The 23091-nt window shown below is 45.3% G+C and overlaps 1 protein-coding gene across 4 annotated transcripts in view; it reads left to right on the plus strand.

The window, feature by feature from the left end:
* The first annotated feature begins 307 nt into the window (after nt 1-307).
* Nucleotides 308-23091, plus strand: part of Prdm6 (PR/SET domain 6) — a 104474-nt gene continuing 81690 nt past the window's right edge. For 2 of the 4 annotated variants that reach the window (XM_039097239.2, XM_039097238.2), the window contains exons 1-3: nt 308-954; nt 1427-2039; nt 10266-10573. In XM_039097239.2, the coding sequence (XP_038953167.1) occupies nt 1442-2039; nt 10266-10573 (906 nt within the window). In that variant the 5' untranslated portion in view covers nt 308-954; nt 1427-1441. The remainder of the gene's footprint in view (nt 955-1426; nt 2040-10265; nt 10574-23091) is intronic. The other 2 variants (XM_008772191.3, XM_008772189.3) reach the window with 2 other exon arrangements.

The raw sequence follows: 23091 nt of genomic DNA on the forward strand, positions 1-23091 counted from the left end.
TGTGCGCTGCTTCCACCACAGACCCCAGCTGACCCGGAGATGTTTGCTTGGTTTGTGTTTCCACAGCTTTTGAGATTAGGACACTGAGCCCCACACCTAGAAAAAAATACATTGCGGACAGAAAAAGTACAACAAGCAAGCCGGAGTCGTCACGCCAAAAAAATAAAAATTTAAAAAAGTGTGTGTGTGTGTGTGTGTGTGTGTGTGTGTGTGTGTGTGTGTGTGTACACAAAGGAGGTGGCTGTGCGGGAGAGGCGGAGACGCACGGAGTGTCTGCGGTTCCAGCCTAGTTTGAACTTCCTTCTTCCCTCTCCCCTCCCCTATGTTCTCAGCTCCCGCCTACTCCTCCCTCTCTCTTCTCTCTCTCTCTCTCTCTCTCTCTCTCTCTCTCTCTCTCTCTCTCTCTCTCTCTCTCTCTCTCTCTCCTTCCTTCTTTTCTCCCTCCCTCTCCTTCCTCCCTCTCTCCTTCCTCTCTCCTCTCTCTTCTTCCCTCCTAACCTTTCCCGTCCCTCCCCCTCCCTCTCTCTTCTCCCTCCTCTCCACTCCATCCACACGCTCGCGCTTACACACGCTTACATACACACACACGCACACGCACACACACGCACACACATGTATTTGGTGCTGTCGTAAAACCCACGTGTCCAGCAGAGAGGCTGCCAGAGCAGAGCCCAAGCTCCCGAGCGGTCGAGAGCAGCAGCCAGAGACAGCTCCGTCCCGCGTCCTCCCGCGCTCCGGCGCTCTCTGCGGAGCTGCTCTTGCGCCCTCCGCGGGCCTCCGTGTCCGTTGCCAGCATTCCGGGGAGGGCTCCAGGCTGCGGGGTCTCTAAGGCTCTCGGTGTCCTCCGGCCTGGGGTCATGTAGCTCTCCCCGGGCTCCCACCCACCGTTCGTGCACTGAAAGGGCCTCCCGCACCCAGGAACGCTAGCCCCCGCCGGCTGCTCTCGGTCCCCAGGTACGGTGGGCCCCTTGCACCGGGATCTTGGAGGTCTGGGGCAAGGGGCGGGGGGCGAGACTGTCCCGCCTCCCGGCGCCTGAGGCCAGCGCGGCTCCGGCGCTGCGCCACTTCGCCTCGGGTTGGCTCCGGGGCGCTTGCTGGGGGCGGGGGAGACGTCCTGCCTGGAGTTGTGCCGGAAAGCGCCGGCTCTTGGGGTCCCAGCTTAGCGGGGTTGGGAGCTGGGTTCACCGGTTGCGAAGCGGCACCGTGTGCTCGCAGCCACCTCCACGCTGCGCGCCTAGGCTTCGGAGTAAACTTTGCGCCCGGGAGGAGTAGGAAGCGTGGACTGCAGCCGCGGGCCGTGTTGCCGGAGCCGAGAAGGGGGCTCGGTGCTCCACCCAACTCCCTGCGATCCTCCCGCACGCCCCGTCTGGTCCAGACCCCGATCCGGCTCACCCTGCGCTCTTCCTCCTCCTCCTCTGCCCCCCAGCTCGAGGCGTCGGACATGCTGAAGCCGGGGGACCCCGGCGGCTCGGCCTTCCTCAAAGTGGACCCAGCTTACCTGCAGCACTGGCAGCAACTCTTCCCGCATGGAGGAGGCGGCGGCCCGCTCAAAGGCAGCGGCGCCGCGCTCGCCCTGGGCGCGCCCCAGTCCCTGCAGCCGCCGCTACCGCCGCCGCCTCCTGAGCGCGCCGAGCCTCCACCGGACAGCCTGCGGCCGCGGCCTGCCTCGCTCTCGTCAGTCTCATCCACCCCGGCTCCTTCCTCCACCTCTGCCTCTTCTGCCTCCTCCTGCGCTGCTGCCGCCGCCGCGGCCGCCGCCGCGCTGGCGGGTCTCTCGGCCCTGCCCGTGTCGCAGATGCCGGTGTTCGCGCCTCTAGCTGCTGCTGCGGTGGCCGCGGAGCCGCTGCCCCCAAAGGACCTGTGCCTCGGCGCCTCCTCGGGCCCCGGGCCGGCTAAGTGCGGCGGCGGCGGCAGCGTGGGTGACGGCCGTGGCGTCCCACGTTTCCGCTGCAGCGCCGAGGAGCTGGACTATTACCTGTATGGGCAGCAGCGCATGGAAATCATCCCGCTCAACCAGCACACCAGCGACCCCAACAATCGTACGTAGCCCTAGCCCTAGCCCGCCCGCTCTATCCCAGGTGCTGGCGACAGCAGGCAGTGGTGGAGAAGGCGGGTAGGGTCTCAGGAAGGTGACACGGGTATAGGGTGGGAGATCTTGGTCCAAGCCGCTGTCCCGCGCCACCCGGATCACTGTGGCAAAACTTTTCTGGCGTCTGAGAAGAGACAGGTTGATCGGGTGTCGTTATGGGCTTCTGTTTCTCCACTCTTATCAGACCCCGCTTTATAGCCACAAGACTTTGCCACTCCAGCGGCCCTGCACCCTCCTGCCGCCCAGTGTTCCGGGCCAGGCGGGTACTGGCAGCTGTCGGCCGGCGTTGCCCCTGTGGACCCAGCATGGCCTGATCCGAACTGGGGAGCCTGGAGACCAGGGTTTGCTTCTCAGTCTATATTCCACGGAATTAACGGTGGCAGCTCATTTTCCGGTCCCTTGATTATCCAGGGTTTCCAAGCGGGGTCTTGCAGCAGTAGGGCATTTTGTTTTTAGTATTTTATTTTTATTTTTTGTGACAATGAGTCAGTTTCTTCCCTTAGGTAGTTATTATTAGTAGGGCCACTGTTTATTTAGAAGCTAAGGAAAGTGGAGGAACTCACTGAATAAGAAGAAACATTTTAACCTCAGGACGGTGTCGATCTTTGCGGATCCTGCATCCTTCAGCAACCCTTGATCCTGCAAATGTTTGCAACCGTGTTGCTTTATTCGTTTAAACATTTTGTTTTACTTTACAATGATGATAATTTAGTGAAAGAAACCTATGTCTTCCTCAAGTAAACCGTGGACGACTAGCTACATAATAGAACTTCCCAAGCTTTTTGTCTTCACAATGCCAAATCCCTGTCCGAAGCACCGTTATATTCTGATATTTTGAAACACGATCCTCAATGAAGGATTAAGAATATGAGTTGGCATGCATACCATGTTACTTCTTGGTAATTTCAAGAATTAGAATACGTTAGCACCTAAAGCTTTGACAAGCATGTTAACCTTTCTTTCCGCAACCTTCGAAGAGAACCTTAAAGCAACTGAGAAAGAAGTCACATTGGAGTAGCACGCATCCATTGATTTTCTTCAATTCATTCTTCAGTTGGCTTCTGTATAAGAAAGTAGACCGTAAATATTTACTTTTATTCTAGTTTAATAAGTTGCTGCTCCCTGGAGAATGCCTACCACCATAGACTTCTTGATTTCTCATCAAAACGAAATAATATAATTAGAAAAGTAATTTAAACTTTCCTAGATGGTCAATTTAATTTTTAAAAAATAGGCTTTAGTCACACGATTGAGGCTCATCACTGCTTTAGAAAGACTTCTTGTGACAGAGGTAGTAAGAAGTAACCAAGGCAGCTGTTGTGTTTACCTTTTCCATTTCTAGCATCTGAGGGTAAAATATTGGTTTAAGGTAAGAGCTGTGGTTCTAGGTTTTGTTGTTGTTGTTGTTTTGTGTTTTTTTTTTTGCATTTAAGAAGACTCACATATTTTGGGGTTTCAGACATTTTATAAAATTGCATTGTCTTAATCGAGTTCAAAGATGTGCGTTTCCTTGTGAATCTCTTCCAGATGTTGTCTTACAACCAGTTCTTTTAAAAGTGTGAAATAGAAAACTTGGCAGTAATTCTTACTACTCAGTGAAACATAATCATTGTCGATTGGGAGCACCTTAGCCAAGCTCGCAGTTATTTCTCTGTATTAAATCTGGGTTGGAAAAGATACCAACCCTGGCTGCGTATTGTGGTATGTGTGTTTATCACAACGTAGCAGTGAAACTTAACATATTTTCACTAGAGAAAACATCCACCAATCAGAGAAAGAATTAGGACTGATTACTAATTGACATATGGCTAGGAACCAGTTTGGTACCTTGATAGCTCCCCACAGGTTGGGGAGAATGGTTTGCGGATTTTATGTATTCGTAGTTTGTTAATGGTCTGGTATCCTCTTTTGAATCAAATGGACTGATTGAGGGTTTCAAAGTGCAAAGGAGAAAAGTCAGGAAGTTAGATTGTTACACCTATCTTTGGTTGTTCATTAAAGGGACAGTTGGAAGGAAAAGAGAAAGGAACTGCCAGCTCTGGGTAGTGGGAAAACAACCTCTGGTCCTGGGCAAGTAAGCTTGGCACTCTCTTAAAGCTACACAGAGTATGTTGTGTTTTAAAGATGAGCAGTGGCTGGGTTTAATCTAACTAGGCGGTTCAAACAAGTCGGAAAAATACAAAGACTTTAAACTTTCCCAGGGGCTTTGCGTGTTGGTATTTTGGTTCCTTGAAAGACTGAAAACACAAGTTTCCTCTCATTTTTGTACTGTATTGGGTGGGTGGAGGCGATAAGGAGAGGGAGGCAGGAGAGAGGCTGAAGTGTACACTCACACAAGCATGGAGTGTAGCTTTCCCTCCTCCTCCTCCTCCTCCTCCTCCTCCTCCTCCTCCTCCTCCTCCTCCTCCTCCTCCTCCTCCTCCTCCTCCCCTTCTCTTTCTCTTTTGCCATTTCTCTTTAAAACTTTTTTTTTTGTAAAGTTAGAGCAATCATTCAGCGCAGCATCCCGGTGTGACTTTGGATTTAAAAGTGTCCAGTCTCTTGCCTCTTTTCTGAGTAGGTAAAAAAAAAGAGCCTCCTCATTTCTCCCCTTCCTTTTGCCCATGATTAGTAAGTAACACGCACCAGAACCGATGAGCAGGCCAGCCACACCTTAAGATTCCGTTGGCACACATGGCAGATGCCATGGTGAATGAGCTTGTAGCTCTTTCCCATCAGATTTTCAATCACACCAAAACCACGTTAGCCCAAGTGAGTTCCTTCTAGGTTCCGTGCCTGCGTGTGACTGAGGTGCACCAACTCTCTCAGCTCTCTCCGGGGCTTTGCTGCTGCCCTCTCCCACAGTCCTTCTTTGCTGCTGGGTTGCCTGAACCATGGATCTGCGTCCCAGTGGTCTCTTCTCAAGTTCTGGGCAGCTGAAGTGTTTCCTGAGATCTTGTTAGTTCTCCTGGAGGATACTGAGAGGTAGTCACTGCGCATGCGTGGAGTATGAGTAGAGGCTTCCTGATCCTCTCAGCAGAGTTAGCATTTTTTTTTTTTTTTTTTGTGAAGACAGGCTAACTTCATACTGAGAAGGAGGCTGGAAACGAACCTGCTCTGGTGTCAAGGCATAGAGTTGAGTCAAGCTGTACTTTCTCAGTGCTGGGGTGTTTTGGGACCTTTCTGATTTCGGAAAGTACTCCCGTGCAGGGAACAGTTTTGGGAACCAGGACTGTGGAAGCAGGATTGCAGGTTTCATTGTTGGCAGCCTCGTGTTCGCCAAAGATTTGGGGAAGAAACTGAGGGTAGTTAGTGTAGGATTGGTGTGTGTGTGTGGGGGGGTGTTGCAGGGTACTGTACTGGGAGGATGTGGGAAACTGTCGTGTTCTAACTTAATCCCAATCTCTCCCCCACTTCATTGTTGGAGCGATTCTTAAGAACCTGCTTAGTTCTTAGTGCCAAGAAGACACACCCTGTTTCACTTCCATCTAGCGTAATGACCAGCAAGGGTTTCAGACCTGGTCCTCTGGGGGTTAGTGTGCAGGCTTTTTATAGTGTTCTATTTTTCTTTTTCTCACATTTTGTGTGCAGGCTCGACCCCACCTCATAACACACATGATTTAGCTATTTTACATCATTCTTTATCCAGGGCCCTGAAACTGAACATAAAGCCATATATTAGATTGAGGTTAGAAGAGGTGGTGACTGTTTATTTAAGGTGATAAAATGGTCCATCAGCAGTAATCTCCATCGATATGTGCCACCAGGAGATGAAGGATGAGGGGACAAGCCACAATTAATTGCCCTATAGTTTTGTAGGAGAGAGTGGAGCCAGCCCAGACCCGCTTCGATCTCCTCTCTCTGTTCCTATTCATCATCTGTGCCTTGTATGTGGCGGCCTCGCAGGGGTAGAGGGCGGCCAGGTTTATCTCCGCGCAATATTCTCTCACCCTCACACCCTGGCGCTCTCATTTAATTTATTAATACAGTCACCAGGAGACAAATAAAATCCACATTTTCTCCCCCTCCCTCCTTTTTTCCTCCCCCTTTGTCTCTTTCATTGGTTCCTGGGCCAAGCCAGCAGGCTAGGGTCAGAAAGCCCAGGGTTTTTGCTTGTTGCCGGCAGTCAGAATCCTTAGAGCATTCACATGAGCTAGGCCACTACCATGGGCTCTTCTTCCTGGTGGCTACCCCTGGGAGCCCTTCGAGGCTAGAAGCTGGGTGAGGACTTAAACGGAATCCTTCGGAGGGGAAGGCATCCAGTCAGCTGCGCATCCGTCTTTGTCCACAACCTGCATACGGATAGGCAGGGCGTGATGGAGCCCTCGAGAGTAATTCAGAGTGAGGCTCCTGGCAGCCCAGCTGCCCTAGTACCCCCAGGCCACCATGCCCCCTCCCCCAGGGGCTTTGGACTCTGAGTTGCCAGCAGGCGGCACTCCGGGGACCGATCAATGTCTCTTGGCCCCTCAGGGCTTGGCCTGCTGGACTAAGGGCTGCGACCCCGTCTGCTGCTCAGAAGGATTTACAGTCTGAGCGCTCAGCAGGCTTCTAAGTTACTCTTCGGTTTCCGTAACCGAGGGCTGTAAGAACAGGAGAGGCTTCTGCACAGTAAGCCTTGTGTGGAGACCCTCCGGAACAAAGCTTTGTGGAGAGAGACTTGCCGGTGCTGACACTCACCTCTCAGGTCTTCAGCAGACTGCAAACCCCCTGAAGTGTTTTGTACTTCACCTTCCTTTAATATGGGAAAATAGACTTCCTGTTCTGCTTTGTACAGGGTTCATTTGAAGTATGTGTGTTTTTTTAATAATAGTACATGTAGTTGAAAACAACAACAAAAACCTCTGAAAGCATTCACACAGTAAGAAGGCTGTGAAACGAAGTGGAAGGCTTGCTTTGGCCTTCTGAGGTCAGTAGGTGGGCAAGCTGGCAACCCACCTTCACACCCTTTCCTTACTCACGCCCCCTAGGCAGATGTGCTCCGAAAGAGATCTGGATGGCTCTAATTCCATACCATACGGTGACATTTGAAAGCATCTTGTGTCTAGCTGTAAACTTGTACACAAATCCCTGGTTCTTAAGGCCTGGACTGCTATGTGGGGAGAGGTTGGAGGACCAAGGTGGCTTCTCTTTCAAACCTTTCTATGTGGGTGTCTGTGGCTCGCAGGCTAGAAAACACTATGTTTGCCAACTGTTGACTAGGCGTCAATCTCAAGAAAAAAGTCACTTGTTTAAAACTTCCCCAGGCTCCTCTAGGACCTCAAGACAGGTTAGAAAGAAATATTTTCAATCCGAGAGATTTTGTATGTGGTTAAAATGTTGGAGACTATACATAACTATTTTGATGGCAACTGGTCAACTTTTCTGGCAGAGATATTTTTACTTTTTTTTTTATTAAGACACATATTAAATGAACTCATCAGCCTGGACGAGGCTTGCTCACCGTCCATTTGTGAACTTAGGATATAGTCTTCTAGATTTGGGAGGAGCCTCGGGTTTTTTAATACTCTACAAACTGCTACTTTTAAAGTATGCTGTAGAGAACAATGAAACCTAACAGGTGGAAGAGGGCTTCAGGAACGAGTTAGCCATCATCTATTCACGTATTATTGAAGTGTGCTGCTTGTCTTCTGTGGGGGCAGTGGCTGGAGTTAATTGCTTCTAATCTGTTTATCCACACACATGATGTAGAGATGAGGGAGTTTTGGCACAGAGTATTAGGTTGTGAGCTCTCTCTCTCTCTCTCTCTCTCTCTCTCTGTCTCTCTCTCTCTCTCTTTCATTCTTTACTTAATTGAATGAACCAGAAAAGAAAAATCAGTTAAGCCCTCCCTGGGTGATTTATATTTATTTTCATGGGCACGTTGCCTTTTCTTATTGTCGTTTTTTAAAGCCTTTTTTGCTCAGGTGCTGAAAGGTCATTTTAACGTGTCTGTGAAAGCAGACGCACTGACATTATGGATGCTGGCTATTTATTTTCCTATTCTTATACTTTAGCTCCCTCAAGCCCATGAGTGTGGAAGAGAGAACTCTCTCTGTAACTATGACTCAATCATGCCTGGAGTTCTTTTCCTGGCCCCCAAATGGTTACATCAGTAAACTCTTTCAATTCTATTGATCGAGTCATGAGTTGGTGTATAAAATTCTCCTAGCCCCCATTAGTCTTCCTAAATCTCTGCCTTTGAAGGCTTTGGAGTCGGGCAGAGTGAATCTTTCTGCTGTGTCTTTCTAGTTTCTTGGCCCTTGGTCCAATATCAGTACTCCTAAAATGTCTTCTGCTTCATTGGCAAAAATGGGAATTGCGGTACTTAGATACCAGAGTGACAGTTTTGGTGCAAGATGGGTGCATAGCACATAGAAGGCACTCAGGGTTAATATTGTGTGTCACTTTGTTTCTGTGGTGTCTTCTTCTTGTTGTCCACAAGTAAGGAACGACATGACATGGCTGAGTGAAATACATGTGTTTCTGAAGAGTTGACGGAAGTGGCAGCATACTCCAATCTAGGCCCTGGGGTCAAAAGTAGAGTCTTGAAGAGTCTTCACATTAGCCTGTGATGCTGGAGGAGGATAGGTATCTTTGTGTTAAGGGAGGCACAGAGTGGTACCTGCAGAAACAGGATGTTGGTTCTCAAAGAAGTCTTGTGGGCAGCCACTAAGAAGTTGTAGCCAGCAGGTCTCCTCACTTCTTGGGTAATCATAGTTGGAACAGAGTGGCTGCCCATTGAGGGCAACACACAACGGACAGGAAGCACCTCTGGGCAGATACGATGCTCAACCGTTGACATTGCAATTGTCATGGCAAAGGTTCTCCCTCCATTCTGGGAAGTGATGGCATGTTCCTTGTGGAAAATTCTTCACTGATTTGTCTTGTAACAAGTTTCTTGGGTGGTTGACAGTTTCAGCACAGACGTGGCATATTTGGAGTGATCTACAAGGGGTAATTGCCATGGAGACAAGGGGGAAGGTGCAGAGTAGCTCGGAGTGCAACTCAGGTACCCTGCTACCTGGTCTTACCATCTCCACCAGTACAGGAGCACCAAGTGCCAGGGTCAGTGCCACAGGACTCGGCTGCAGCAGAACCCTAGGCGTCCCTAGGGAGGCTGGACTCTGAAGGTTGAGTCGCATAGGCAGGAGTCCGCTGCGGAGGCCGGCCGCACCAGGGAGCAGACACAGCGGCTCCGCCAGGCCCATTAATAACCCTTAGACTCTGCCATTCCGACAGCCTGGTCGCTGAAAGCTTAGCTTCTAGTGGCTGCCTGGCCTTTTCCTCCTAGACCGAGTCAAAGGACACTGGGTGCCCTGGAGCAGCCCGCCTGGAGTGTAGGAAAATCCCAGTGTGATGTCTGCCCTGGGGGCAAGTCGGGAGCAGTTTCAGCAACAGCTTCACCGAATGAGATAATCTCATTTAACTCGTGCTCGGCCTTCCATCCTGCTCAATTGAATCATTACCCCGATCATTAAAGACCCTGTACCCTGATCCTTAAACGTCCTATTTCATTTGGTCTCTGGGAAGAACTTGCACACACAATCACAACTGACAACCCTCCCCCCCCTCGCACCCCTTCCCTCTCCGTTCCCGCTCAACTTTGATGGGCGAACTCGCTGGAGTGGGCTCTGGACAGAGGCCGGGGTCCTACCTCCTAAAGGACCGGGATTGGAGCTTGCACTCCCTCCCGAGTTAGCATAAGAAGCTTCGGAGTCCAATGTTTGTACCTGTCACTCCCGCTTTGATAGCCCAAGAGCAGAACCAAGTACTATCTGAGACATCGTGTACTATCTGAGACTATTGGAGATAAATGGTCGGATGAGAGACAGACTTCTTGAGGGAGAAAAGATAAGCACACTCCGGGACACTGGCTAGAGTGCAGGCACAAGAACGCGTGCAGGGTAGTGAGAGAAGCTGAGACCAGGCAAACTGGATAGGAAGCAAAAGTCATGGGCGTTAGGCGCTGGAAAGCACATCTGACTATCCAAACCTAGCATCAAAGCCTTGAGCGGATCCCAGCGCGCATATTTGAGTGCTGCAAGTCCCCGGGGTGTGGTACAAGTTCCTTTCCGACTCCTTGTGCTCCCTGTGGCGCCCAACAGGTGGTTTACCTGCTGCAGTTTAGGGAGTTTACCCAAGGATCCCCCACATCTACCCCACCCACCGGACAAAAGAATGGGTTAACTCTTCCCTCCTTCTCTGGTGTCACCCACAGGTTGCGACATGTGCGCGGACAACCGCAACGGGGAGTGCCCCATGCACGGGCCGCTGCACTCGCTGCGCCGGCTTGTGGGCACCAGCAGCGCGGCGGCCGCTGCACCCCCGCCGGAGCTGCCCGAGTGGCTACGGGACCTGCCGCGGGAGGTATGCCTGTGCACCAGCACCGTGCCAGGCCTGGCGTACGGCATCTGTGCCGCACAGAGGATCCAGCAGGGCACCTGGATTGGGCCCTTCCAGGGCGTGCTCCTGCCCCCGGAGAAAGTGCAGACCGGCGCAGTGAGGAACACGCAGCACCTCTGGGAGGTAAGAGGCCGGAGTTTATTCCCCAGTTTGGGCCGGGTCTCAGAAGCTGCCTCTGGCCCCGGAAACCCATCCTACCTCGACCCTCAGCCCCACTGGTGTAGCAGTGGAGAAAACGTTCTCCTGCCCAGCGGAGGGCTGACCTCTGAAGTTCCTACAGGAGAGATGATGGCAGAGTGGCTTGCAGAGGGACCGGTTGGCTCTAGAAGTCAACCACCTTACCTGCCTCTGCTGTGAAGGATTAGCCCCCGGGGTTTCTCAATCTTCAGAACGAGAAGAAACAGCCGAATACTCACAGAGGTTGAGCCAGGCAGCGGTAGAGTAGAGCCAGGTGACTTTAATGCCAGCTTCCCAGCTCTTTCCAGAGGTCTCTGTGCCTGAAGCAAGAGAAGCAGAGAAAAGGCAGAGTCAGGGTAATTTTTCTCAGTTGAAAACCAATCTGTGGAGACAAGGTGGAGTGCTTCCGTGCCAAGTAAGAAGGAACCCGTGAATTTGGTCCTCAGCAGCACTTAAACTAGGAGGATGTGATTCTATAGCACTAGGGAGGTGGAGACAAGAGGGTCAGACGTTAAAAGTCAACCGGGGTGGGGTGGGGGGGTGGGGCTCATATAGCAATTTTAGGGCCAGTTTTGGGTCACCTAAAACTTTTTTTTTTTGTAAATGTTGAATGTGAGAGACCAACATGTTCTAGAACTTTGAAAGTACCCAACCTTCTTTGTGAATTGTACTGTAAATCAAACCTTAAAATTTTTGGTTTCTCTTCTGACAAAGTGGAATTATACAACTTTCAAAAAAATAGATAATCAAAACACGAGAGATAATGTCATTCTGGTGTAAATTAATCCCCACTATTATTTAAAGTAGTGTCTGAAAAAGCCCTAATCAGCGCTACTCGATTTTATAACTAGATAATCCTTCAACGATCTTTGCTCCTGAACTCACAGAGAACTAGTTAGGAAATATTAGATACTAGAGGACACAAGCTGAAGTGATGGGAATCTTTGGCCAGGTGAACTAATGAAGGAGGAGTCATCAGAAAAGTCAAACCCTTGATTGCTGGGGACCAGGTTGGAGTGTGCGTTAGTAGAGTGGCTGTCCAAACACTGTGCTTTCTGGTTACATGTGGCTCAACGGCTTGGGCTTGTCAATGGGACCGTTCTTGTGGCGAGCTTTCCCACTACACCCTACAATATAATCATCCACTTACACATCTGTTGGGTTCCCTCTGGCCAACTTTGTACTAGGCCCAGGAGAGAATGCTGTGGAAAACAGAGCCATTGTCCAGAACCCTCATGTGACTACTGGGGTCAGGGGGCTGAGGCCTTTGTCTGTAAAGTCTCCCTTGATGGACTAGAATGGCAGCATTCCTCCAAGTGATCTTGCAGCCCAGCAACCCAAGGTGGGGCTAGGGCAGCCCAGGAGCCTCCTGCCCTGTAGTTATCCACTGAGCCCTGGATCCAGACTTCTGGTCAGTCCCCCATCACTTCTAAACAGTTGTGGGAAAGCAGTTCGACATTTTTGTCTTTTGGAATGGATCTGTGAGTGAGGTTGGAGAAGGGGTGAGCATATTTATGTCATGAAATGAGGCTTTTCTTAAAAACAAACACTGAAAACAAAACCAACAGAAAGATTCAGAAAAGTAATGTGTAAAACAGGGCAGGAGGAAGTGGCTTGCCACGAAACTACTTGGAGGTAAAAGTTAGAGCTAATGCACAGCAAAACTGACAAGTGGTTTTCGAGTCTCACTAATTCACTTGTAACCTCCTGTGTGCTTTAAAGTTTATGAAGTCCACCCATGCACCCTGCAGGCCCCAGCCCTGTTATTAAGGACTCCACTCTCACATTGTTAAAGGTCTGCCGAGGCTTCCCTGGGGAACCACGGAGCAGTCGTGGTACAGATATGTTCTATCTGAAAATGTGAAAGTGAATCCCGTGTTCCTGCCCTCTGATACTCGTCTATTTTTAGACTTTGGAGGACAAAGCTATAAATGTGGGGAAAAAAAACATAGTTCTTTTTTTTTTTTCCTAGAAGGCTTTGAGTGATTGGGATGTTGGCAAGAGGCCACTACACATACAGGCTTCAACAACACATATTAACATTGAAAACTATGGGACTTTTCTGTTACACTTCTGATTAATACATGATGGAGGAAGAATTTTGTTATAGTATTAAGATTGGGTTTTTTCCCCCTCTTGATATCTCCATGGATTTAAAGTGAGTTTCACCTGTTGTTTGGGTTATATAAGTCGAATGTGTTAGGAAGATATATAAAGTCAGTTCTTTGTGTCAAAAAAAAAAAAAAGGCCTTCTAGGCTTGTGCTTGAATGATCTATAGGCGCCGACTCCTGCTTCGAAACACAACTATTTTTTATAAGCCCTCTGTAATAATAATTAGGATGACATACATTTGGCGGACTGAAAGGATATTAAAATTTCAGCCATGTAAAATGTCTCCTGACAGATGGTAAAAAATGTGACTGACTGGAGTTATTTAGTGGCAGTAAGTATTTGTAGTGACAGAACACTTTTTAAAATAGGGCATAGGCTTTTATTAGTATAACTACTTTTAAGATACGAAGTATGAATGTCCGGGCAGGTAGCTCAGTAGTTAGACTGCTTGTCCACAACGTGTGACAGCCTGAGTTTGATCTCTAGCACTGCTTAAAACTAGGCATTTTGTGAGAGGTGGAGAAGAATCAGCCATTAAGGCCAGTCTCAGCTACAAAGGAAGTTTGAGGACAGCCTAGGCTATGTGAGACCCTGTCTTAACAAAACATTAAAAAAAACGAACAAACCATGACTTAAAATTTTAAGCATCATGTTTTATGAGACATAATTATTTAAATCAAATCACCTTTAATGACAGGAAAGTATAAATATAAGTTGCCCTTTAAATTTTAGACTTTAAATCTGCATTCTATTTATTCTGAAAAAGTTTAAACATTGTTTATATCAGATAGAATCTATGATTGGAGTCCACTATAGATCTCCACAGGAAAGGCTTCACAATAATTTTTTTTAGTGACTCACAAAGCAGTCATTCACTTAAATATTATTTTAGACACCTGGAATATCAGGGTGACCCGAAGCAGGTTTTTCAAGACAGTTAAAAGCTATCGAATGATGGCTCCTTCATTTTAAAAGTCAACTGTACTCATTCCTCTTCTTAGAGTTCTTGCCAGCCACGTGCTGAAGGAACGTCTTCCTATTTAGAGTTCGAAACTCAGGTCCTGGTAGGTCTTTGCGGGGCTGCTTTCTTTATTTCAGTACAGTAAATGGACGGCTCATTTCCTCCTGCTACCATTTCTGAGCTCTTGTTTCGGTTTGCAGCCCATTGTATGATGGGCCTCTGTACGTCATGCTGCACGTGAAGGATGATGACAGAAGCAAACTGACACTAGTTACTCCTTGATTATTCGCTAAAAGCTTCACTTCGTTCATAGAAGAGTTGTTAAACATTGGGTGTGCGTGACCACGGAGAATGTGATGGGAAACAGGCTGCCATTAACCATTTTTTAGGTTCATATTTTCCTGGTGTATAATCCAACAGTTCAAAATGTAGCAACACAGAGTTGAGCGTCTTCATTCTTAAAAGCGTTTTGACTCTTTAGGTTTTCATGAGGAGTGGTCTTGCCTCCCCCCATAATTATGTAAGATTATTAATTTTCCAATTTAAAGAGATTAGCAAGCTAAAACCAAATTTAAAAAAAAACTAAATTAGTCTTTTTTAAAAATTTTGCATGTTTCTTTTGGAATTAGAATTTTAGTATGTTTTGAAAAGTAATATGTTTAGATACTTTAAATAAAAAAGATGACAGAAAGCATTAAGCAGCCCTTCACTTGCACACATTAATTCTAACAAGACCTGGACTCAGGCTATAACTCTATTTAGATGTACAGGGGTGGGGGTAGGGTGGAGTGGGGCGTCTTTCTGACCATTCCAAGGAAACAGACTCTCAGCAGTTATGCCTCATAGATGAGAACGAGATAACTTTATCCTAATGTGTTTTCTAATGAAGAAGTGAAAAGGCACAGTTGATTCCAACATTTGTGAAAACATTATCTTGGTTATTAATGCATTCTTTTCCCTTGAGATAAATTAATCTAGTTGTATATGGTTTCCTCTTTCTGCTTAACGTCAGAATTTAATATGACTAGACTTGAGGAATGCACACAGTGTATACGTTAGCGTTCTGCTGGAGTAAAATACAAAAGTTTGAAATAAAGTTATAATTCAGGTAAGCGACTGTTACACCTTTCAACTCAAGGTCCGATTTGACAAAGTTTAGCAATAATGACAAAATAAATTGTACCCATGTCAACCTAATTTTTTCCCCCTTGCTAATTGAAATAACATAGTGGCTTATTAGAATTACAGTCAAGGTATTAGACAGGAATTTAACTTTATACAGCCTGTCGTCCCTTTTGCTTGGGCAAGTCTATATATGTTGTTTTCAACTGTCCTCTGCTAAAAGATTAACTATTTTTTCTTCAGAAAATCGAGGAAGATAGCATGATATGGGCTTTTTTGTGTGGTTTGATTTTGTGCCATAATATTTTTGACACTTCTGCTTAAAGTGAATGCTCTATTTTTCATCATTACCATTTAGTTTAAGTCAAAGATATTAGTGAAAACCAATATTAAATACATATTTTGTGCTGCTAAATGTTTGCATTTCAAAACCATCATAGGTAATTGGTACCAGAAGGAAATTAATTGATTCTATTTTTTGAATGTGCTGGGAGTGCTTTTTTATAAATGACTCAATCATACACACACACACACACACACACACACACACACACACACACACGGGCACACACACACACACAATTTAGGTGTTGAAAAATCATTTTGAGTCAATACTCTTTTATTAACTTAAAATCACTTAAAATTGTTTCAGTGATAACACTGTAACTATAGATACCGCACTTTTGTTTTATGTATTTCAGCTCATTTTGGGCAAGTCACAAGATGCCAGGGGAAGACAGCTTCTGTAAATCTAGTTACATTGAACTAAAAATAATATTTTTTCAGTAGTTTATCATTTAATATACCACTCTGTCAATTTAGTTGTAAATAAGTCTGTTTCACAGAACTTAAGTCATTTCTTCCTTAAAAATAAACCATTGTGGCATCCTGTTATGCTTTCAGTTGTGTATCCTCACGGCTGGCCCACTTCCCTGGTGCTGCCTCCTTGGATTTGAAGATGTCTGTATAGTGGTGCCCATTTGACAGAGTGAGGGAGTTTTATAGTTTTACATAAACTGTAAAACCATCTGCAAAATCAAAGATGTAATACTTCATGGTGGTTCTGTCAGGGTCTCTTTCTAGTCCCTTTGGTTTAGGTCTTATAACATCGCACTCTCCTTGGTTTTCCAAATCCCTAAATGACTTACCTAAAAGCAACAACAACAGCAATAAAAACAACAACAATAAAAACATAACAAGACAAGACAAAAACAAAAAAAATTGGAAATTGGTGAGGTTTCATGTAAATTTGTTATGGTGTATATGTTAGGATCAAAAGCCTTATAAGGTTGATGAATTCTATGCAGGCAGGACTCTTTTTCTCGTTTTATTCAGAAATTGACTTTTTTTTTTTATTGAGAGGATTTGTCTGTGTGAAGAAAATGATTCACAAGTATTTCTCACTTCAAAATGGCATTATCTTCCTCTGCCATGGATTGTCTTTTATTCCTCTGCCCTAAAAGCAGGACATAGAAAGCAAAATCGAAATCTTAGGGGTTACTGGGAAGACAAAACCTGCCGTTCCCATCACAGCAGGCCAGCGAGTTGGGTGATGGAAATATTATTCTCAGAAACAGACAGAGGTGCTGGCTCGTTCCCCTGTGCAAATTATAGCAATTTTAATTGTTTGTGGAAAAGCTATGTGTGGTCTTAGGACCACAAATGGTTGTAGTGTAATTTTATGGGTTAAACACTTTTGATCGAGTGGGAAAACCTGCACCCTATGCAGATGGGGACTCCCTCCCAAAGAAGGGGTGGCTGTGAGACATTGGTGGTGTGCAGATGTTCTAAGACAGCTGTGTACAAAATTGGAGGCTGCCTCTCTCTCGATTCCTTTCTGTTTTAGAGCCATATATGTTCCAAGATTTCATGAGTTCAGACATTCCTTGTGTATTTACACAAGAAACACAGACTCTGGTGTAAGTACTTAGCATAAGAGCCCAGGAAGCCAGAGACGGTGAGTGTTTACCACCGTCCTCCGTTAAGTTACAGAATTCCATTATGCAAATCGTTACATAGTGTGTGACAGAGGCTGACCTTTTGTCATGTCAGTCCTCTCTGTGTAGGCCCCAGGCTCCAGCCTAATGGCTCAAACCCTGATTTACTCACTGTAATAAGGGCAGAAGGTCGAGCTTGTTGGCTGCCTGTTCGTACTCTTCTTGGAGCCTGGTTGAAGGCTGTTAACACAAAGCTTTTCAAAGTGAATTTACAAGCAGCACCACTGACAGAGGCCAATCAGTGCACCATAAACGTCAGGGTGGTGAGGCTGGGCAGCAGGGAAAGCTCTGACAGTACACCATTGGCCAGAATCAACTGGCCAAGGATAGCCAAGATGAGCAACCTTATGAGGAGGGCTTAGGGGAGAAGCGAAGTGTGCAGTCTGAGTTTCCGGGTGGACCCCGGGGGTCCACCTGTTAGTGGACAAGTAAAGACAAGAACAGCACACATACGATGTAGCGTGACCAGCATCATCCGCACTGGTGGGATTGACAGTTTGGGAGGTTAGCATGGCGGAGCCTGCTGACTCGGAGACTTGGTTAAAATCAACCAACCCACCGCCACCGCCACCGCCACCACCACCACCACAATAACAATCCAAAAAATAAAACTGGCCTAGGGTTAGGCAAAAAAAGAGAGAGAAGCCGTTATAGCAAGGGTCCTCAGGGCTGGAGGATTTGTATACTATGGTACAATTTGTTGCAACGTCATTTATTCAGATTCTAAAACTCTAGTGGTTTTCATCAACGCACAGACGACACAGACACAGACACGTGTGTTCGTTTGTTCCTCATGAAGCTCCAGCGTATGGAACTTTTGTGGAAGTCACTAATGAATGATCGCAGGTTGAGGGTCTGAATATCCATGAGATGTGGTTTCCCTATGAGACGGCATGTTTTTATCATTTTGCGTAAAGACAGCCGGGACAACAATTCATTGGGCTTTGAAGGCGTCAGCATTAAAACTGAGGGATCCATTAAAATGCCCTATGCAAGGATTTATAAATTAGGCAATTTCCTTGATTATTGCAATCATTTACAAAATTGATTGTTCCAGTGTGGTATAGACAGATTTTAGCAATGATCTTCGACAGGGAGCGCATTTTCTGATCTCTATAGCTACCGATCACTGAAGTAGGTCACTGCGTCCCCCTCCCTGCGGTTCCTGCTCTCAAGGTCAGGCAGATTTCCTAAGAAGCTTACCTTTCCAGAAGAGCCCCACCTAGGCTCCTGAGAGGATTGGTTGGAGAGGTCCTGGGTTGTCTTCAAGGTTTACAGGGTCTGTTTGTTTATTATTTTCATGACATCATCATACTAGGCGCGTTAGCCTAGCCTGACGTCCACTCCTCCTACCTTGGCCTCCTGACTTCATAACGTTATTTTTAGATTTTTTAATCTGTTTTGGAGAGGACCTTGAAATCTGGTGGTATGAATCATCCCAGCAGCACGTCTTTGATATGATGCCCATTTCAAAGGAAATAAGTTTTTGCAAGTTGGGGCTCTAAAGTATTTGTTTGACTGAAGATCTGCACATCAATAATGGGTTTTATTTGTTGGTCCTCAGACTTCTAATTATCCAATAGATATATCGTGGAGTCACTGGGTTTTAGGTCAATTAATTCTGAAAGGCATAGTAAAGATGTTGTTACAAAGTGTGAAGTGCTCAAAACGCGGCAGATTTTTCTATACGAGAGCACACAAGTTCACTGGTGCTTAATCACTAACCACAAACCACAAGTTGCTTTTATTCCTGAAGTATCAGTGATGGGCAAGCCAAATGTGTCTGCAGGGCTTCATCCAGTGAAAGCTAGCTGTGTGGTTTATGCTTAGTACGAAATAACTGACTTTCGGACATTTGCTTTTAATCATTTTTCTTTTCTGAAACATTAAACACAAACCAAGGCTTGTAAAAATAATAACTTTTGGGAAGAAAACACACCCGGACACTGTTGTATATTCAAAGGGAGGGGGCGGCTTTTGCTCTGATTGTGTGTAAAAATTTGATGTCAAGGCAGTTCTTTATTTTAAAAGGAGCAATGTTTCATTTCAAAAAGCTAAGGAAATCAGTGGCACTTTCCGTTTATTTGGCTATCGCGGCTCTCTAAGTCAGAAGTTCCTTCCATTTCAGTCAGCTGGGAAACTCACTGCTTACAACTCTGGTGAGAAGGCAGAATTTGCACTCCAGGGCTTCAGCCTTATCTCTTTATTTTCATTTAAAGACCTCCCCCCCCCATAGCATTTCTGGTTTCTGTTAAGTATTAAAAAAGCCATGTGACCAGCCCTGTCTCGGTCGGGTGAACTGTGAATGGAGCACCTGGAACTTCAAATGATTCTCGCAGGGGCCCCCATACTATTATTTAATAAGCCATAACCCACAGTATGCAACTGTGGGATAATGTCATGGGATTAAGCCCATTTTATTAAAATGAACAGTGTTTTCCCCTCTGTGATCATTTTAAATTAAAGCTGCCTCTAATAATAAAGTGTCCTCTTTAGAGCGCTCAGTGTAATCTAATTCGGTAGAAACTTCTTAAGTGCCTCTTAATTGGAATCAAATGATATGCAATCAAGGCATGTTTTCAGCAGCTCGTAAAGCCTCAAAAGCTTGCTAGCCCACTTGGGAGCAGCCATGTTTATCACAGAGGGACGGTGAGTCCTCTGTCCAGGAAGACAGCAGAACGGTAGGCAGCTCTCTAAACTCTGCAAGTTTGATGTTAGAATGCAGCTTCTGGAACTGGGGGTGTGAAAAGTATGTAAACAGAGAGACCTGAAAACCAATCACACCCCTAAGGGAAGCTTTGAACCGGCTCATCGTGGAGGGATGGTTCACTCTGTGAAATGGAAATTTAAGATAATATAAATGATTTTTACATAAAAAGTAATTCATGTACATCATGAGAATTCAAATCCTGTAAGACTACAAACAACGCGGAGGGCTTTCATAATGGCCTCTGAAGGAGGACTCAGTACTGGAATACACGTTTATTTCATGTGGAATCACCGTTGTGGAGAGAGATGTTTGCACTCTGTCCTTGATGCTGCAAGCAACCTTTGCATAGCAGCACACAGTGGGACCATTCTCATGGGCTCTTTCTCCCACAGATGCTTAGGTTTGCTTCACAGTGAGAAGATTTTAATTTTAAGTCTAGTCTCAGGCACCCATCATTCTACCTCCCTTGGTGAGAAATTTAGTTCAAAGTCTACAGACCCTTTGATATCACAGAAACACTTCTGGTGCTTAAATATGTTTTATGGTATGCATCTTTACTAAAACTAGGGGCCTTTTCAGGACAGTAAGGAAACTGTAACAGTCTTTCAAGAAGGAGAGCAATCTCTTTGCTGTGCACGAAGGGATTAACAGCAACAACAACAACAACAACAAAAACAACAACATCCAAAAAAGTAAAAAAAAAGACATGAAGATGTTTTGAAATGCTTCTTTAAAATATGAAGAGTTGAATTCATGTAGTTATGTGGTAAGAAACTCCTTAATCTCTCTCTGTATTAATCAGTGTAATAACTTAGTGTGCTGTACAGATCAAAGGGGAAATATGTTGCACTTTTGTGCAACAATTGGGGAATTTTCTTCCACTTTCAGTTGTGTTTTAGCAATAAATTTTGCCTCTAGTGTATGCTACATAGATATAAAACAGTCTGGGCCTGGGCAGGGAGAACGGTCATCGTATTTATTGTACATTTGAACAAAAAAGTCTTCATGAAGCCAGCACTTTATACGGTAACCATGCACCAATAATAGTTTCTAAACAATTTTATTATATATCTGTGAAAAAAAATCATATACACTAGACCTTAATGTGCATCTTGGATTTAATTACTTACAATGAAATCAGGTTTAAATAAGTGCTCACAAGTAAAGTATTAAATATATACACCACACATGGCAGATGCATTTTAAATTACTACATGGCTTTTGCTCTTTTTTAAAAATTTTTTTATTTTTTGGCTTTTGCTCTTTTTATCTTATATTTTTATGTTTAAATAAATACACATTAAACATATTTTTGGTGTATCACATAATGTTAGATACATTGTATAATGTTCAAATCAGGGTATAGCTATGGCTTCAAACATTTGTAGCTTAGTTCTAGTGAAATTGATTAATATGTTTCTAGTTGTTTTGGAGCATACCGTTCAGTATAAACATCTAAGCCAGTGGTTCTCAACCGGTGGGCTGTGACCCCTTTGGAGGTTCCATATTAGATATCCAGCACATGAGATAACCAGCACATTACAATAACAAAATTACAGTTCTGAAGGAGCAATAAAATAATTTTATGGCTGGGGTCACCACACCACAAGGGGCTGTATTAAAAGAGTCATAGCCTCAGGACAGTGGAGAGCCACTGCTCCAGGCTTTCTGTTATGCAACAGACCACTAGAACGTACTTCTCCTATCTCACTATAAGTTAGTCCACCATGGACAACAACTTCCTATCCCTCTAACCAAAAGAAAATGAGCTCATGTTTACAATTATATTTCTAATGGAGGGTTAAGCAGGATACAGATAATGGCAACCTATAGAACATTTGTCCTAGACGTAACATCGTTTCAGTAACTCGATGTCCTCCCATCAACGATCCTGCTTGAATATGAAATGCAGTGGGAATGGCTTTCTGACATCTGGAAGAATCACAAAGAAACCCCAAGATGCAAAGGCCACTTGACCAAGGACCTCAGATCAGGGGCAATTCATTAGAACGGCTTGACACTGGTATTGAGCTCTGAATACATCTCAATACCCAGCACACTGTTCCTTGTCCATAAATATTACATAGCAGCAGATCATCCCACAGACACACTTGCCGCTGGCTGTAAAAACATGTGTGCTACTTTGTGTTATAAGAAGCCATTAGCACATTGTACTGATTCAAGCAGGGTTGACCCTAGGACAAACATGAGCTCTGGGTTGATAATCTGCAGCTAGAAACTTTGAAAAAGAAAATGTAAGTGCCAACACACACAACAGAGAGCAATACATTAGACCGAAAATCAACATTTTTCTAAAATATATGTATCTCATATCAGTAATTTCTAGTATAGTACAGGGAGTCCTTACTTTGATGACAATCCCACCAGACAATCAAAATAGGGCTCAGCTGGGCCAGCAAGATGGCTTAGCAGGTCATAGTCCTAGTTGTCAACCCTGGCCATCTTGAATTCTACTTCTGTGACTTTCATGGAAAGAACCAACTCCTAGAAGCTTTACTCTGACCTCCACATATGTGTCATGTATATCTAGCATATACTTGATATCATACACACTTTGGAAGGCAGAGACAGGATGAGTGTCACAAATTCAATGCCAGCCTGGTTGGCATAGGGATTCTAGGACAGGCAGAGCAACAAAATAAGATGCTGTCTCACAAACACTCAGGTAGTGGCTGGAGAGAAATCCAGTCCATAGAGTACTTGTCACATAAGCTTGGGGAGACCTGAGTTTGATCCTCCAGCACCCATGTAAAAGGCAGGATGTGGTAGTGCACACCTCTAATTCCAGTAAAGGGGAGGTGGATGGGAGGATTTTGGTGGAGTCCTCACAGGGTGGCTAGCCCTAAGTAAGTCTAGAAAAACCAAGGAGACACCAAGCTCCTGAGGAATGACATCGGAGTTTGATCTCTGACCTTGACATGCATACACACACACACACACACACACACACACACACACACACACACACCAAGAACATCCATATAATAATAATAATAATAATAATAATAATAATAATAATAATAATAATAATAATAATAATAAAAGATATGGAGTTGTGTGGTGACATACCTGGAATTCTACCACTTCCCAAGGCAGGAAGATTTTTGAGTTCAAGACAAACCTGGACTAGACAGAAAGACCCAGCCTTTAAGACAATAAACAATAAAAGAAACAATGTATATAATATGTATAGATTACTAACCATACTTTTGACAAGGTAGTTACATAGTAACAAGGTACGCTTCCAGTGATTTTTATCTTATCTAAGAAGTTCTCAGTCTGGTTACTAGAGCAGTGAGTCTCCACCTTCCTAGTGCTGTGACCCTTTAAATAGGATTCCTCATTCTGTGGCGACCCCCAACCATAAAGTTACTTTTGTTGCTACTTCATAACTGTAATGTTGCTAGTGTTATGAGTTGTAGTGTAAATATCTGATATGCAGGATATCTGATATATTGCTCCTGTTAAAGGGTTGTTTGACCCCCAAAGGGGTCTCGACCCACAGGCTGAGAACCCCGGCCCTAGAGTCTTAGTGGATAT

The sequence above is a fragment of the Rattus norvegicus genome, chromosome 18 (genome assembly GCF_036323735.1).
Source record: "Rattus norvegicus strain BN/NHsdMcwi chromosome 18, GRCr8, whole genome shotgun sequence".
Taxonomy (NCBI): Eukaryota; Metazoa; Chordata; class Mammalia; order Rodentia; family Muridae; genus Rattus; species Rattus norvegicus.